Raw genomic sequence first — 18,501 nt, forward strand, 5'->3', positions numbered from 1 at the left:
TTAGATGTAAAATGACTGAAAAGGACATAAATTTTATTAAATGACATATATATATTATGTACATATTGCGAAAATTTTAAGAGAAATATTAAAATTAACAAATTATAAAAATAAAAATAGCTCTAAAGTACTTAATTAGATATGTTTAATGGATAAAAAATGTATATAAATTTTAAATAATAAAAATAAATACAATGATGCAGATATATTTGAATAATCCCTTGAGATTAGAGATATTTGGACTAACTTATTTGAATATAAGATTTTAGATAATGAAATAACAAACAAAAAGATACCTTAACAGAAAATAAAGAAGGTTCTGGCTTTTTTTTTTTTTTAACCCCAAAATCTCTAATCAATTCTCCTCACTCCACCGCCTGCCTTTTCCACCCCTCCCCAACCTTGCCTCTATCAATTCGTCCTTGATGGCAGCAACAATAATCATTCACAGCCTCTCCCCACCTCAGCGTCTCAAAATCCCTCTCAAACCTCAGCGTCTCAAAATCCTTCGGAGATGAATAATCATTCACAGCCTCTCCCCACCTCAGCGTCTTATAATTTCACAGACCCACCATTGTATCTCCAAGATTCTTTTGCTTCTTCTCTGGCGAAGAAAAACAGAGCATCTCATAATCATTCGCAGAAAGAGATTTGTTAATTTTCATCTTGTCCTTGGGTAGAAGGGCAACTTGGGTAGGTAACAAATTTAAAGGGCTCATGATGTTGCCGCACCGTGATGCACCAGAAAAGCTACTTTTTGTGGCTTCTGCTCCACCGTGCGATAGAAGAGAAAAGGACTTTTCAGACAATCGTGGATCCAAACAAGAAAAATAGTCAGAAGTTGTTTTTTACGGTATAGAAATTACTTTTGGGGTCACCAATGTGATCCCAAACACACCCTTAGGAAATTTGACTAAGCGTTTGGGTGAAGGTCACTGGGTAATTTCCATTCTCTCTGTTCTATGCTTTTCATATAGTGCTGTCTTATCCAGCGACTAAGAGCACAAGAAAATTCCAACTAGGTAGGACCGCCTTTCTTTAAAATTAATTTATACAGTAATTATTTATTATTCATCTTGTTTGTCCGTTTTCGAATGCATGGCCCTGTGTGTTTCCTATATATCACAAATTACTCTCAGTTCACAATTGAGACGAGTCCCAACTCTCTTTTGCATATCAAAGCAAAGCAATCTGATATGGCTTCATCTTCCTCCCCTGCTCCATCTTCTCAATATCCAAAGCCACATGATATTTTTGTAAGTTTTAGAGGTGAGGACACCCGCGGATGTTTCACTAGCCATCTTTGCGATGCTCTTCGCAGAAGTAAAATAGAAACATTCGTCGACGACGGAATTGAGAAAGGAGATGAGGTATGGCCATCTCTTGAGAAAGCCATTGAAGATTCAACTCTGTGCCTTGTGATCTTCTCAGAAAACTATGCATCTTCCACATGGTGCTTGAAGGAGCTTACTAAAATATTGGAGTGCTCCAAAAATCAAGGTCACCTTGTTGTGCCGGTGTTCTATAAAGTAGATCCTTCGCATGTGAGGAAGCAATCTGAGAGTTATCAGAAAGCATTTGAAGAACTTGAGGGCAAAGGCATCAGCAAGCGACTACTGCATCAGTGGAGGAAGGCTCTCGCTGAAGCTGCTGGTATATCTGGTTTCCCCATCACCAATAGGTAACTACATGCTTATGATCGTTCTCTTACCATGTTCTTCCATGATGCATGGGGCTAAATTAAATCAATCTTTGAGCATCCATGGGAGTTGATAATCATAATGAGACTATAGGATCTCATATATATACACACACTTTGCTTAGCCAGTCCACCAGGCCTATCAACTTTATTGTCACAATATTTTTCTTCTAAATCCCCGTCTCACTATATATAGTCATTATGATCCATTCATGGCCATTAAATTAAGCTCAAATTTTATATATCCAGTTTAAATTATTTAGTACTCTCTCCCTTTTCTTTTATAATAGACAATTACCCGAATTGCGTTGAGGGCAATAAATGGGTCAAAAAATATAACTTTTTTTTGGTAAAAAATGCCCTCATTTATGTGGAAGATAGATAATGTGTGCTCCTCTAGTCCTATTTATAGGGCGGAGAGCAGAGAGAGAAGGTTTTTTTAGTCTTATTTGTAAATCACTTCATTAAATTTTTACGATGAATAGGGTACATTGCTTTTTATTTATTATAGTATAGATAGACTTTTTTTCCGGATAGATATTCGTTTTGAAATGTGTATATATTAAATAGGGGTAAAGTTAAAAAGTTGCTATATTTTAATAAAAAGTTAATACAATTTAAAATTTTTCTTGATTTGTGTGAAACATATTGGAAGTGCCTTATAATAGAACTAGGAGTATAAAATAAAATGTGTGGAAATTAAATATAATGAAATGAGTACTAAGTAATTAAATAGGATAAAATAAAAAATCAATAAACCAAATTTGAGACAACTTCTAAATGCCTCTTATGAAAACATGACATACTTCATAATTATTTCTTATAATAAAGAATGAAGGAGTAATGTTTCTCAAGAAAACTATTAATAACAACACATTTTCAAAATTGACAAATCTTCTAAGTTGCATTTCATTAGGAATAGTTAAAAATTTTGAATAGATAACGCAATATTTAATTTGGTGCATCTTTACTTTTTCAATGGTGTCAGAGTTAACGAAGCAGACAAAATTAAAGAAATAGTGGAAAGCGTTAAAGAAAGGTTGCACAAGCGGTATCCAAGTGAATATAATAGAGAAGACTTGATTGGAATTGAAGAGAGAATGAAACATGTAGAATCATTGTTGGACAAGGGGTCGAAGGATATCCGGATTATTTGCATTTGGGGGATGGGCGGTTTGGGCAAAACAACTCTTGCAGAAGCATTGTATAAGAAGTGGCATTTTGAATACGAAGGGTCAGTCTTTGTGGAAAAAGTGGGAGAAAAATCAAAGAAAGATGGAATAGATGCTTTAAGGAAGGAGCTTATTTGGAGTTTATTAGGGGATAAAGCAATATATTCTCATACAATGACTAGGCTTAGTCGGAAAAAGGTTTTCATTGTGCTTGATGATGTTGATGATATTGAACAATTAGAAAATTTAGTTGGAAGATGTGAATTTGGATCAGGTAGCAAAGTCTTAATAACAACCAGAGATAAACAAGTGCTTCGTAAGAAAGTGGATGACATATATGTGCTTCATGGTTTGGATCCTGATGAAGCTTTTCAACTTTTCTCCTTGAATGCCTTCAAAAAAGGCTACAGTGATCCAAAGATAAGAGGGCTAGCAGAACAAGTGACTGAATATGCAGGTGGAAATCCATTGGCCCTAAAGGTTTTAGGCCTCTTCTTATGCGGCAAAAAGCAAGAAGCGTGGAAAAGCCAATTGGAAAAGCTTCAAAAATTACCTTGCCCAAAAGTCAATGATATCCTTAGATTGAGCTTCGAAGGACTTGATGATGAGGAAGAAAAAAATATTTTCTTGCATATCGCATTTTTTTTCAATTATTATTATGATGTTGAGAATGTAAAAAAATGGTTAGATGCATGCGGTTATTCAACCGAGATTGGATTGAGGAGACTTGAAGATAAAGCTCTTTTAGATATTGATAGAGGAAAAATACGTATGCATGGTCTGATAAAACAAATGGGTAAACAAATTGTTCGTGAAGAATCATTAAAATATCCTACATGGTGCAACATATTTTGGATTTTCAAGAAAAGTTCTGAAATATTGAAGAAAAAAATGGTAAGTGTGGAATTTATACATTTATTTATTAAAATGATTGTTGAATTTCAAATTCCTATTTGATTTATATGATTTTTTTATTAATATTATTATTTTTTGTTTGTTAGGGAAGTATTGAAGGCATGATTATGGACCTTTCGGAAGTTGAAGAGACGGGCGTTATTATTAAAGCATTTCGTTCAATGCCCAATCTAAAGTTTCTTAGGGTTTATGGAAATTTAAATGTTCAGCTTAGGAACAAGTTAAATGCTTCTGGCATGATGTTTTTGTCAAAAAACCTCATGCTATTGGATTGGGTGGGATGCCCTTTAAAGACCTTGCCGACAACATTCAAGGGTGAAAATCTTATTGAAATAAACATGCCCTTCAGCAAATTGACAAAACTTTGGGATGGAGAGCAGGTAGATTTTATATTTTCTCTTTAAAATATTATTAATGCATTAGTTGAAAATTTTGATTATGTGCCTTTTCTTTAGTCTTAATTATTTGTAAGCCTTTACCTATGGGTCTTTAAAACCTCTTAAAAAATTCAATGACAGACTGACAGCACCTATTCTAAAAAATGCATTTGTATTTCACCATCACACCAATATTTATAAAGATTATTGATTAAGTGTAATTTTAGAACGTTGTAAAACCTTTTGACATTAATAAGTAATTTTTTAGTAAAACTATTAAAGAAGGATAAGAGAGAGTAATTATTTTCATTTTTGCCACCAATCTTACCATGGATTTTTTCTTTTTTTTTTACAGAATCTTGTGAATTTAAGCAAAATCGATCTTCATGGATCAAAAGACTTGATTGAGCTCCCAAATTTTTCCAAGGCCATACATCTTGTCCAAGTTACTCTCAATTATTGTACAAAATTGCAGAATGTTCATCCATCTATTTTATCTCTCCATAGCCTTTCTTGTTTAGAGCTAACAGGTTGCACAACCCTTGCCAGCCTCACAAGCAACACCCATCTCAAATCACTGTGTATGCTCAACTTGACAGGATGCTCAGGACTAAGTGAATTTTCGGTGACCTCAGAAAAACATTTGTTTGTCTTGGTGCTTCGTGACGCAACCATCAATGGTGAGTTGTGCTCATCAAGCGGACATGTCAGCAAAATTGATGTTTTGGACCTAGGAAGATGCGAAGGTGTGACAAGTCTTCACAAATTGGTTGACATGCGCACGCTTCGACGCCTTCATGCTGATTATTGTAATAAGTTAGCATCAAATCTGTGTTCCAAATTTGATGAGATGCGTGCTTTGCAATTTCTACGGCTTACTAATTGTAGTGAATTATATGAAGTTCCTGACAACATCAGCTTGTTGGCGTCATTAAGTCTGTTAGATCTCTCAGGGAGTAATATAGAGACCTTGCCTTTAAGCATCAAACATCTTTCAAGCCTAGAAAGTCTCACCTTAAATGGATGCAAAAGGCTTCTGTCTCTACCACAACTCCCTCCCTCTATCTCACTACTGTACGTCAATGACTGCCTGTCCCTTGAGACTTTACATTTACCTTTAATGAGTGAAGATAGAGAAGGAGATCAATTTTCTCATGAAAGATTCAGTTTCAGAAATTGCATGAAGTTGGATGGGCAGTCAATCAAAGCTGTTGAGGCCAGAGTGCTACTTGCCATAAATAACAACAAAGCCATTTATTTCTGGGCTAACATGGAATATCCGGGAAGAAGAGTTGCAGAGTGGGTCATGTATAGGACTACACAGTCTTTCCTGACTGTGGATCTCAGTTCGATTCCACAACCTTGGGATGGCGCTTTCATTTTTTGCGCCGTCATTTCTGGATCATCGCGGTGGACAAATATTACAGCCGAATTGTTTATTGATGGTCAACATGCTTCCACGTTTGAGCACTGCTCTGTCGGTGAGTCCCTGTTATCAGATCATGTTGTTCTTTGGTACGCTCAAAGGCAGTGTCGAGAAGTACAAAGGAAAATTGAAGAAAAGAAAATAGAAGCCCAAAGCAACACTTCTTATCATCCATTGCTTCAATTTGAATTCGCAGCCTTTTCGCTTGATGATGATGAAACAACAGTAGAGATCAAAGAGTGGGGGGTGTGCCCGACATCTGCAGTTGAATATCAAAATTACATCAAACAAATTCAATTGGCATTATTGCATTGCAAATCGGCCTCTCGAAAGCGCAAATATCACAGCTTACTTCGATGAATTTCAAGAAATGGTTTTTGAGTTTTACAGCTCTCAAGTTCAATTCATCTGCCCACTATTCAACTTTATATATCACTCTCGCGCCTCGACCTCAAAATGGTATGCTCGGGTTTTAACTACTAGTGATAGAAATGCTTTTTTCTTGTTTTTAAATAATTTGTACGTTCTGATTACCACATCATTAAGTTGTACCATTGGCATTCATATGATTAATTTAACATTTTTGAAGAACTGGATTCAACTGATGGACATTAAGCTGACTATCTCTTACTTCTACTATGTCATAATCACGGGAAATTAATCGAGCAGATTGAGAAAGAAAAGGATTTATGGACATTGAGGAAGCCACTGAAGGAGCTTGCAAATATGAAGAATATGAGAAGAACAAGAAACAACAGGTTCGATCTTTGAACATTAATATCTGCTCATCTTTCTTTTTCAATCCCTGTCCCTCTGATGGCTGCAGGAATTTCCATCTCATTTGTGTGTGTGTGTGTGTATTCACAAGGCTGCATCCATTAAAGTCGTAAACTCATAATCAGCGGCCTGAAAAGTTTGATCTCGTTCAATTCATCCGATCATCTTCCTCTGAAAAAAATTTTTTTACCACAGTTTTGGAAATATTTGCGAACATGCAAAGTTGCCTTTAGTTAGGAATACCCTAAAAATTTGATTGAGGTTAACATTTGATAGCTGGGATTTAATATTGGACGGTAATTCGGAGTTCTTAATTTAATCAGGGTTGTTAGTTTAGTTTGCATAAGTTCCCGACGCATTTAGCTTCACATCTAAGAATGAAGTTATTAACACCGAAGCAGAGCCTGATCAAATGAGGAATGAATCATTTGAGCCTCTGATCGCGGTTATAATTAATAGGGACAAGGATCGTTAAGAACATGAAACCAGTAAAAGCGAAGAAGATTCTGACTCGCCCAATACATGTCAGCTCATACACGTGGTGTCAGGGCCCCGGGCTGTGGCAGCCCCAATTTGTTGAGGTTTGTCCTTGCATTAATTTCTTTGGAGCCAATTTACATATCCCAAGCAATGTTTTAAAAGCCGAACCGGAAGTCAAACTGGAAAGATCAGCGGGTTATAGTCCAATCGGTCGAACCAGTCGGACCGTTTGGTCGGACCGGTAACGCAATAATTAATTTAAAACAATATTATATACATATAATTAATATATATATGAAAAATATTAAATTATTAATAATTTAGAAATGTATTTAAATGATCCAAAAATATAATAAAATCATTGAAGATGGACTAAAACCTTATATATATATTTAAATTTATGTATGTTTAAAATATTTAATAATATTAAAAATTATTAATTTATTCAAATCAAAAAATTATTTTAAAAGATAGAGCAGACATCAAAACAAAAAGGCTAGTGATTCATGGTTTTAATATCACAATATGTGAAATTTTCAATAAGATAATACTATATGGTTATAAATAGTCTAAAAATATATTAGGATATTTGAGGGGGTCAATTTTTTTATTTTTCTAGTATTTTTTTGGTCAGGCTAAAAAACCGTCCGATTTTCTGAAAACCGTTCCAGTTCCCGATCCAACTCTGGTTTCCGACTTAATGACGACTCAACTCTGGTCCAATCCGGCTCAACTATATAAATGGTTTTTCGGTCCAAACCGAGCCGTTAACAGGTTCGGCTAACGGTTCAACCGGTCCGACCGTCCGATCCGATCCGGTTTTTAAATCATTGATCCCAAGTTAAGCATGCCAACGAAATCTTATACTACCTCTAATCTTTAATATAAGACTTCGTTTGATTTTAATTTTGGTCTTAAATATAAATCCTAATCTACTTTGTCTCTCATATTTATGTATTTTTTTCCAAGACAGTCCTTCTAATAGTAATAGTTCTAGCCAATATAATTGACTAACAAGGATATTTTAAAAAAGACAATATTTATTATAAATAACTAACTTAATTTATTTTCTTAATCTATTCAAATTAGTCAGCTAACTCCTATATTTAGCATAAGAGGTGTGGTATGTTGTTGGTTTCAATTTCATCCACCGATTCTGTTCATTTGTCAGTGCTTATTTTTGACAGATCCCTTGCCGGCTAAGCAGAGCAGAAGGGCTCGTTGTTCAATCAATCAGCAATGCTTATAGTCCACTCTTCGTATAATTTTCTCTCTCTCTGCTCTCCGTTCTTCATTCGGTGCTGTCTTTTCCATTCAGTATGAAATGAACCAAAAAAGTTGTATTGACGACAATATGTGAAAACATTCATACATTTTGATTTCAAGGTTCAAGTCCATTTTCACCTGCAACTCTGTTCATTTTCGTCTGTTCCCTTGCATACCTCTGTCAAGGAGGATTTTCTTGGCCTAAAGGGCCTTTAGTCTTGGCTTACGATTTAAATGAGTCTCTTTCTATAAGTATTCTGTTAATAACTATTCTTGTGTCTCTACTTCTGCTCTCTCTTCTTCGCAACGTCCGCAAAAAGAGAGAACTTATCTCTATTTTCAAAACAGAGTATTCCAACTGCGCGTATGCCGAAGCCCAAGTGAAGGCATAATAGTCTAATGAGAACCGAAATTCAACTTATTTAAACTTTCATTTTTATTAATAAAAAAAAAAAAGAGGGAAAATGAGTGTGACTGTTTTACAACTCTTTGGGTTCCCTCGCCCCAATCCCACATCATGATTAAGGATTGGAGTTTCATCGCTTCTACGTCGTAAGGGCAGATCAAATTACTGAAGTTGCTGGGAAAGGCTTTGCGAATATCAAAGATGAATATCTCATCAGTTAATGAAGACATAAGAAGCTGATGGAAGAAAGTGCGACTTACAAATCTTAATTTTCTGAGACTACTCTATAATCCATTCGCATTTAGTGTATGCATTTGTTACTTGATGTAGCTTGTACCGGATGAAATATGATTTTGTTGGTTTTGAACAAACCCATGCGAAGACTTAATTATAATATTAAATGTTCCTATTCACCCATATCTTGATCTTTTAAGTTGAGATGTTTTTATTATATCCCCCAATTAGTAATACATCTTCCCCGTGGTGCTTGAAGGAGCTTAGAGTGCTCCAAAAATAAAGGTCACCTTGTTACGCCAGTGTTCTATAGAGTAGATCCTTCACATGTGAGAAAGCAATCTGAGAGTTATCAGAAAGCATTTGCAGAACTTGAGCACAAAAGCATCACCCAGCAACAACTGCAAAAGTGGAGGGAGGCTCTCACTCATGCTGCCAATTTAATTATCTGGTTGAGATTGTGGCTTGGATAGGAAACTATATATATATATATGCTTAATTATGATTGATCTTTCTCTTATCGTGTTCTTCCATGCCTATAGGGCTAAATTAAATAAAAACTAATTCTTCAACTGTTATACATTACAATTAAAATTAAAAACAACCGGACCCAGCCTCCATTCAATATACATGGATATTATTTCTACATCATTTTCTAAGAGACAACAATTTATATATCCCATGTTAAGCATGTGAATGAAATTAAATCTTATATTTTGTTAGTTTCAATCTCATCCCCCGATTCTGTTCATTCAGTTGTTTTCTACTTATTTTGGAAAGCAGAAGGGCTCATTGTTCAATCAATCAGCAATGCTCATAATAGTCCACTCTTCTTATATTATTTCGATGTTCTTTCTGTAGAATCAGAAGAACGTTTCCTTCCTGATGCTGCACTACTATAAAAAAAATTCATTTTCGTACCGTATTTCCTACGGATCAGACGAGTATGAAGCTGTATATTCGTTACTTCCTCATAATTGTCTGTTACATAACAGATGAATCTATATAACTCCTATCTATATTTTTTCAATCAATGTCTCTCTCTAAGCAGATGAAAATGAGTTTCTAGAACAGACAAATATTGCATAATTTGTAGTAGGGCTACACATGTCACAGCTGGAGGCTTTGCAAAAAGCTGATATAGTGATGTGCTTGTTCAAAGTAAAATAAAGTAAAAGTTGTAGCTTGCTTTTGAAAATAAGTGACAGACAGAACTACTGAACCTGTGAAGGAAACCGAGCATTTTCAAGAATATTCCATCACTTCCAAGTTCATATGGCGAATTAAATGTTTTTGTATGTATTCATTACTTTTGCCTCTTGCTCTAATGTTTTGGTGCTTTTTCTCTCTAACAGGCATCATTTCTTTCATCAAATGGCTTAAGAGGGAGTGATCTCTTCTTGCATTACTCTTTCAGTAAGAATTTCTTGGCACAAAGGGTCTTTAAATTATGTATATTTGATGGTGGCAAAGTTGAAAACCTAGTTAATTTTAAATATAAATTAATAAGTTTTAAGATTTTCTTTGGCACGACATTGATTTATAAATAAATCTAAAATAGTGGTTAAATTATTTAAATCTTGTTGAGAATATTACAGTGTGAGCAAAATAAAGTCACCGGCCTGTCATTTCGTATTAACTATAATTTTCTTTGAATATTCTTCACATGACCTTGAAGAACTTGGATTCGTGCCTACTTATTATATCTTCCCTCTTCTTAACGCGTGACTAATTTCAACTTAATTAAGAGTACAATAGGTATATATAATAATGGGCCATCATGCATTTATTAAATTTGAATCATTTCTAGTTTTTTTATTAATTAAGCTTTGGGTGAAGGCCTTAAGAAATTCGGGAGGAAGTCTCAACGTCGTTTCCTAATTATGCCTTAAAGCTTTTTCGGAAGCCACACGGAAAAGGCGAAGCCTGCAAAAGTTAGCTTTGCTTTTAGTCATCTCATTCGATGTAGAGCAAGTCACAGCTGGAGGCTTTGCAAAAACTGATAGGCTTGTTCAAGTTAAGAGCAAGTCATCAAGGCAGCACCATTGCTAATTCAAGTTTTGCTATTTGCATAGTCTGATCATGTGAAGCTAAGTCTATTATTTGAATCGAAGAGGTCTGATGGTAGCTGGACATGATCGAAGGATGATGTAAGCTGGCACAAGCCTTTTCTTTTTAAATTGTCTTTTTGACCCTTCAATTAATTGTAATTTTCCGTAAAATACGGTAGCTCAAACTAATGTGTGTATACCTTAGGTATTGTTTGGTACGAGGGAAATGAAAAAGAGGAGAGAGGAAGGAAAATTTTAATGAGCTCTATATAAAACATTGGAGAAGTAGGGTTTTGAAATTTTAATAAAGAGAAAAGTAATATAAAAGAGTAATAAAAATTAATTAAAAGTTGTTAACCTCAGTTTTTTAATTTTTAAAATCAAGCTCATTAAAATTTTTCCTCCCCTCTCCTTCTCTCATTCTTCCTCATACCAAACAGACCCTAAGGAAATTTGATTGAGCATTGGGCAATTTTCTCCCTCTCTGCTCTCCGTTTTTTCATTTGATGCTGTCTTTTCCATTCAGTATGAAATGAACAAAAAGTTGCATTAACGTCTGACGACCGTATGTGAAAAGCATCTATACATTTTGACTATGCTCTATCATTTTCATCAAATGGCTCAAGGGAGACTAACCTTTGGAGGATATGATTAAAAATCAATTAACTATAAAGATTTATGAAATAGTTTTCGCTAAATCTTAACCACAGAGTATTGAGATGTGAGAATCATAAGTGTTGGCCAAAAAAAAAAAGAAAGAGAAATAATTCATAATCAGGAAGATATTAATTGGAGAGTTTTTTTTTTTTTTTTCCTGTATTCAGATTGAGAACATAAATAAAAGAAAGTTTCAAGTAACAACTTGAAAGAGGCCCATCCCCTCGGGTAAAGTATGCGTTCCATTCCATGAAGTTTCACAGACATAATTCCATTGACTTGGTTGCCTGAATCAACGCCAAGACCACCTTAATTATCTTCCCCAGTAGTATAATCCTCCACAGGCGCTGTTTATTTCCTATTGAATGTAAGCTTTTGGGTGAAGGCCTTTAGAGAAATTCGGGAGAAAGTCTCAAGGTAATTTCCTAACCATGCATTAAAACTCTTCGGAAGTCACCCGGAAACAAGTAAAAGCTCAAGTCGTGCTTTAAACCAATTACAGCTATATCCCATACTCTAAGAAATGTTGGACTTATGAAATAAATTTTTAGACCCTATCTTTGTGCATAATGTTGTACCAAAAACAGAAGAAAAGGATGAGTTTCATTTTAGATTATTTATCAGCCTTCAATATATTTTTTTTTTGTGAGCACCAGGGTATCCCATTGTGAGCATCGCTCCGTGCATATCAGTGTACCCCACCACCCTCAAATGTGTAAAAAAAAAAAAAAATATCTTCAATGTCATTAAAATAAATCTGAATCATTTTTTTGGTTTTGTTAAACGAATAAGATACTTATATTACAATTTAACATTAATCCAAAGAAGCCCATATTTAATTTCATGATAGAAGATTGAACCGGAAAGGGGAAAAAACACCACAAACTAATTAAATTTTGGTGTTTTTTGTACTTATTTGGATTAAGATAAAAGGCAGTAATGTAATTTATACTTGGATTAGTTTTTACATGAAAATCAGTTTGAAAATAATATGTTTATTTGGATGATTAATTAATATGGTTATAAAATGGCTAAAAACGAATATTTGGGATCAGAAGCTCCTCTTTTCTTTTCTTTTTTTGGCAAAAAGCCAGTTTGGGCTGAGAACATACTCCCAAGCACAACGTGAATCATGCGCTAAAGAAGCCGACAAAGAGATTCCGCGACTGACGAGTCAAAAGTAGCTTTAATAAACATGCATTGGTTGCCTTATTTTTTGGGTATTTGCATGCATGTGTGATGTGTCCTTACTCAATAATTTAATTTCCTCTTCACGTGATGTACGGAGGAGGGGTGGAGGTCACCGAAAGTGCTAGGTTACTTTCTTTTTCACCCCACTCAATCATAACAGCACAGCAAAATTCCAACTTCCTGGGGCCCCTTTTCTTTGAAATGCACGGCCCTGTTTGTTTAAATTAACTGCTCACTTCAGTTTTTAATACTCCTCTAATCTTAAATATAAAATTTATTTTATAGTATATTTCTCTGATCCTATTTATAAGATATTTTGAGTATGTTTCACACAGATCAAGAAAAATCTTAAACTTTATTAACTCTCATTTAAAATTTAATGACTTTCTAACTTTATCACTATTTAATATATATTATAACTCATATAAACAAAATCAACACAATAATAAATGAGGGGTAAAATTGTATATCTATATAAAAAATTTCTCTCAGTACTTTATAAAGAGGACCAAAAAATATATTCTCTCTCTGTCTTATAAATAGGACCAGACAAGTAATTTATACTATAAAATATGTCTTATATTTAAGATTGGAGGAGTATAAGAATAGGTTAACTAAGTTAAGTAGATTAAAAAAATTAATTAAATTAGTTATTTGTAATAAAGAGATATTGTTTTTTTTAAATATTCTTAATGATCAAGTGTAGTAGCTATAACTATCATTATTATAAAGATTATTTTGGAAAAAATATAAAATAAAAATCAGAATTAAAATAGAAGACAAATATTAAAATTACATTAATACTAATGTTAGTGGAAATGCACTGGTTGGGCAGGTTCAGTTGCGTATTTAAGCTTCCCTTTTATCCGAAATGGCATGCACTGCAACCTAATGTTAGTTACCTTGGGTGTGTTTGGTACACCTTTAAGAATGCATTGAATTATTTTCCAACAAAAGTGAAAAGACCAAAATATCCCTGGCAATTACAAAAAATCCTCCTTGTTAACCTTATCAGAGAAAACAGTGCTTTTGTCTTTTACTTCAGCAGAGCATTCGCGCTGGGGTCACCGCATTAACAACTGACATCACACAGCAGCAGTTTTCTCCAAAGCGCAAATATGTCACTTCACTTGTGACAGGGGATCTATTTTCAGGACCAATTTGCAGTGTTCAATTTTTTCTTTTTCTTTTTTTTTTTAATTTATTCTGTGTAAGCATCATTATTTTGTATGAGTGATATGCAGCCTATGCATTCAAATTGTATGTGCTGATTCTACTTGTCTTCCTCTCCATCTCCTATTTTCAGGCCTGTGGCCTTTTTGAATAATTACAAAAATAAAAGTTAAGAAATTAAACGAAAGTAGGCCATTTGACATCAGGGAATGCATTATCATATAACGAAATGGGGAGCAAGAAGTGAGAGGCAGAACAGAGCCTAGAGTCTCTTCGAGCCAAAAAAAAAAAATCTAAAAAAGAGGGCAAAAACACAAAACGATGCATGTTCTCTCTCTGTTTTTTTTTTTTTTTTTGATTGCCTTTCCGAAAAGTTACGACACATTTTCTTCAATGAATGAGTGTATTTGACTACTCTTCATGTCTCTAACCATAAGTCCTAGTTTTTAGATTTGTTTTGGCTCCGTATAATTTCTCGAAAGGGAAACATGTGATAAAATTGAAAGATTGGTAGCAAATATGTGGTCTAAATGAAGTGCTTGCAATTTTATCCTCACTCAGAAGCCTGCAGGCTTTACGATGCACGGGAAACTGAAAAATAAAAGCCAAAGAGCAATATCAAAGCTTAAAGGGACGAAAGTTGAAAACATCATTTTCCGCTATAAGGTAATTTCAATCCTCATTCCGTGTTTATTGCTCACACCATCCTCTGCGCGCAATTGACTTGCTTTTTGGGTTGACTGCGGTATATACTTTTAAAACATCTAAACTAATTTTAATTGATTTTTTCTCATTTGAAGCTTATAAGGGATATAAAATATGATTAATTGTTCAAAAATAGCATTAATTTCTTTATCATCTCTTATAGGCGCAGATGCATTCTACTGTCATTGCCCAAAATATAAACCAAAAATTAAAATTTAGCCACAAAAACCGTCTAATCCTAACGATTCATTAGCCCTACCTAGAGGGAAAAACACTATTATGCCCAATTCTAAATATAAGAGTTATACAGAAAATTTAAAAATATTAAGAATATTAGTTAAATTAACTATTTATAATAAATGCATATTAGCTATTTTAAAATATTCCCTTCCAGTCATTACCTCATTGATGAATAATACATTTCATATATACAATAAATGGGGATAATTTGCCAAAAAAAAGGATATATTTTAGGAAAAAATCATAAATTTGAAAGATAAAAAGTATATTAGAATTTTATATATCAAATCAAAACAAATATTTCAATTAACTCTTATATTTAAAATAGAGGGGAGTACAATAACATGCACCTTATCTAAACAAGTCTTTTTCTCTCTTTTTTTTTTTATAATTTGTAAAAGCTAAACAAAATTCAAAAATGGAAATCAAACAAGCCCTTTAATGATGGCTTTTTTGATTAAAAAGGAGAGGAAATGAGAGCTGATAATAATAAAAAATGTCAATACTTGCACATTTGAATGTTAAAACTTTAATGCTTACTAGCTCTCCTCTGCATTTCATTTTAAAGGTTATACAAAATCTTTCATATTATACATTATTATTTGTCGAAGAAAATAATTATTTATTCAATTTTATATTTCTAAAAGAGAAGACGCATCATATATGGTGGAACTCAAGGAAAGGAGTAGAAACACAAATGAGAGAGGCGTAATCATAGGGCTTTATTAAACCAAATTTCGTTAATTAGGAAATCTGATAGGTATATTTCCTTGGAAAATTTCTTTCTTTGTTTTTTTCCCCCTCCCTTGACGAGCCCTTGAGAAATTTGAGTAAGCTTTGGGCGAGGGCTCAGTGAAATTTGATCAGGATTTCGGTGAAAGTGTGGGGGCAATTTCCTTTCTCTCTGTGCCGTGTTTTTCATTTAATGCTGTCTTTGAAATTTGAGATTCAATCCTTGTGAAGGTTCTCAGAAGTCATCCGGAGGCCAACTTTTTGTAAATTTCTATAAGTTAGCTTTGCTTTTATTTGTTATAATTTATATTTATAATTATTTATTATTCAGTATGTTCCATTTTCATTGACTTGGTTGACCAAGTCTACTCCATTAAATCATTCTTAGATCTGAATTAAAAGCGGTCCCAATTATATCTTTTTTGCACATCGTAACAAAGCAATCTATAATAAATGAGAGTAAAGCAATACTCCGTCCTTCACTTCTAGAAAAACTCTAATCCAAAATATACGTTTTTTTTGTATAACCAAAATATAAGTTTAATTGGAAAAAAAATATATTTTTGACCCATTTATTTTTTGAACTAATTTTAACTACTAGTTTGTTAAACGTGATTCAGTTATTTGAAACTTATACATAAGATTGGAGGGAGTACATTCACGCAAAAATAATAATCTCTTATAAATAATAAAAAAAAGACTTCTCTTTTCCTTTTAAATAAGAATTAGGGAAAATCTCAACAAAATCTAGCTGAAATATCTAAATTCAAATTAAGATCTATATTTTTAATAAATTTCTAAGAGGCTTAATTTATAATTTCTAAATGTTGTTAAATGTTAAATGACTAAACTGACTCCCTTTTATCAAAAAGAAAAATTGATTATTTTATTGTTTAAGTAATCTCTCATCTGTTACTATTATTTTTTCGGACTGAAAAATAATACAAGTGATTTTATAGCGTTTAAAATTTGTATATACAGCTAAGCTTAAAAAATATTCTGATAAAATATCTTAATTACAACATAAATAGCTTTGAAATAAATATTTTTTTATTTTCTATATTTATTTTAAGACCTTAAAATATTTTAATTAGATAAAAAATGTAATATTATATTTTCATAATTTACGTTAGTTTTATTTACTTAACTAAACGTTGGATTCACAAAATAAAAAACACCTTTTATTTTATTCTGTTGTGAAATATTATTTATATCAATTACAAATATTTTTCAAAGAGAATATTTTATTTTAAATATATATTTAAAGGGCACTTATAATGAATTTAAAGTATTTTTGAAGATTTTACTTATAAATAAAAAATTTAAACACCGTAAAAATTACTTATGTTTCTTTAGTCTCAACAACTAATCATAAGATATGAAAGACTACTTGAAAGGGATAAAATAATCCATTCTTCTTTATAATTAAACAAATACATTCTGATCATTTAGTAACATTCAGAAATCTCTAATTTATTAAAAGTGTATGCTTCAATTTGGATTTAAGGGTGTGTTTGGTACGAGGGATTTGGGAAAGAGAGGGATTTTAATTATTTCTCCTTGTTTGGCAACACACAAATTTTAGAAGGGGAGGGAAAATTTTTTACCTTAACCTCCCCTCCAAAATTGGGAGGATTTGGAGGGAAAGGACAATATTTTGTCATGTTATGACCATTATGCCTATATTTTGTCATGTTGTGACCATTATGCCCATATCTTAAATAAAATAAGAATAAAATTATCCATATTAAAATATTTTTCCCTCCCCTCCCCTTTTTTTTTATAAATCCAAACAAGATAATATTAAAATCCTTTTACTTTCCTCCACTCCTCTTCCCTCCATTAAAATCCCTTCCCTCTCCTTCCCCTCATGGTGCCAAACATACCCTAAGTGTTTCAGGTGGACTTTATTAGGATTCCTCCTAAGTTGCAGAGGATTTTATACATTTCCGCTTCTTCAATCTTTCTTTTGGTCTTTTAATCAAACCCTAATAATGACATAAGTCGGATTGATTTTTATATCAGTCAATTTTTTTTCCATAAAAGGTCAATTTTATTTCAAGGGTTCAAGTACTTCCTACATCCTAAATTTTTTCTTATATCTAAAATAGTTAGGGGAACTAAATGACGGGATATTGATATGACTTTTTCTAAGGCTGCGTCTCCATATTTTTTAATACCCAAAGAATTCGAAGTTTAGACAGTTAAATTCTTATCGCACATTAGTTGTGCGTCTTCTCTCCCTTCTTTGCAACGTCCGCAGGAAAAAAAGGAAAACGTTGGACTTGTTTGGTTCTGTTTTTTGTTTTCCTATTCCCAAAACAATTTTATAAAATTATTTTTTTAACAACAATTTTTGAGAATAAAAAAGTAAAAATATGTTTGGATAATTATTTTAAAAATTTATATTTGAAAAAGAAAATATAAAAAATCATATTTGACAAGTGGTGACCATCACTGACATTGATACATGTCGGGTGGTCGACAAGAAAAAAAGAAAGTTTCTCTACTAATTCAAAATAAAAAATTACAAAAACAAAAGCAAAAAAAAAAAAAATTCTAAAATTTGTTTTTTTTAGTTTTTTAAAAACATATTACTGTTTGTTTCTAATTTTTTAAAATAACTAACTAGAAACAAATTGTCAAGCAAGTTTTTTTCCCCCTCAAAGTATTCCCTCACTTCAATTTGATTGGTTCCCTCAACCAAACAACCAAAACATTCCATTTTCTTTGGATTACAGGTTACAACAATACATTTTTTTTTTCAATAAATGATAAGTTAGAGTCTCGTGTTTGACTATCCTCTTCCTTTCTTAAATATAAGTCTCAGTATTCAGATTTGTTTTAATCCTAGTTTCATGTCTTCGAAAATTTAGTCTCTAAGTTCATGTAACTTCACTTTATTTTTTAATTAGGTCTTTGCACTTTTTTGTCCGGATAGGTTTTTTAATTATGGGCATCAGTTTCTAATCTCATATATAACTGGTATGGATTCTGCCA

The 18,501-nt window shown here is 32.8% G+C and overlaps 1 protein-coding gene across 1 annotated transcript; it reads left to right on the plus strand.

The window, feature by feature from the left end:
* Window positions 1-1,196: 1,196 nt before the first annotated feature.
* On the plus strand, window positions 1,197-5,949 carry LOC114721488 (disease resistance-like protein DSC1). The gene is made up of 4 exons (XM_028907300.1): window positions 1,197-1,681; window positions 2,688-3,351; window positions 3,873-4,166; window positions 4,639-5,949. Exons 1-4 carry the CDS (start codon window positions 1,197-1,199, stop codon window positions 5,947-5,949), a joined length of 2,754 nt encoding a protein of 917 aa, XP_028763133.1.
* Window positions 5,950-18,501: the final 12,552 nt, after the last annotated feature.

The sequence above is a fragment of the Neltuma alba genome, unplaced genomic scaffold (genome assembly GCF_004799145.2).
Source record: "Neltuma alba isolate B1F8T4 unplaced genomic scaffold, ASM479914v2 tig00012042_pilon, whole genome shotgun sequence".
In the NCBI taxonomy this organism is placed as follows: Eukaryota; Viridiplantae; Streptophyta; class Magnoliopsida; order Fabales; family Fabaceae; genus Neltuma; species Neltuma alba.

Excerpts from the sequence above, each read along its gene's own strand:
- LOC114721488 (XM_028907300.1), top strand. The coding sequence starts at position 1,197 with ATGGCTTCATCTTCCTCCCCTGCTCCATCTTCTCAATATCCAAAGCCA. Across the intron at positions 3,352-3,872 it reads GAAATCCATTGGCCCTAAAG|GGAAGTATTGAAGGCATGAT; the intron begins GTTTTAGGCCTC and ends TTTGTTTGTTAG. Across the intron at positions 4,167-4,638 it reads AACTTTGGGATGGAGAGCAG|AATGTTCATCCATCTATTTT; the intron begins GTAGATTTTATA and ends ACAAAATTGCAG.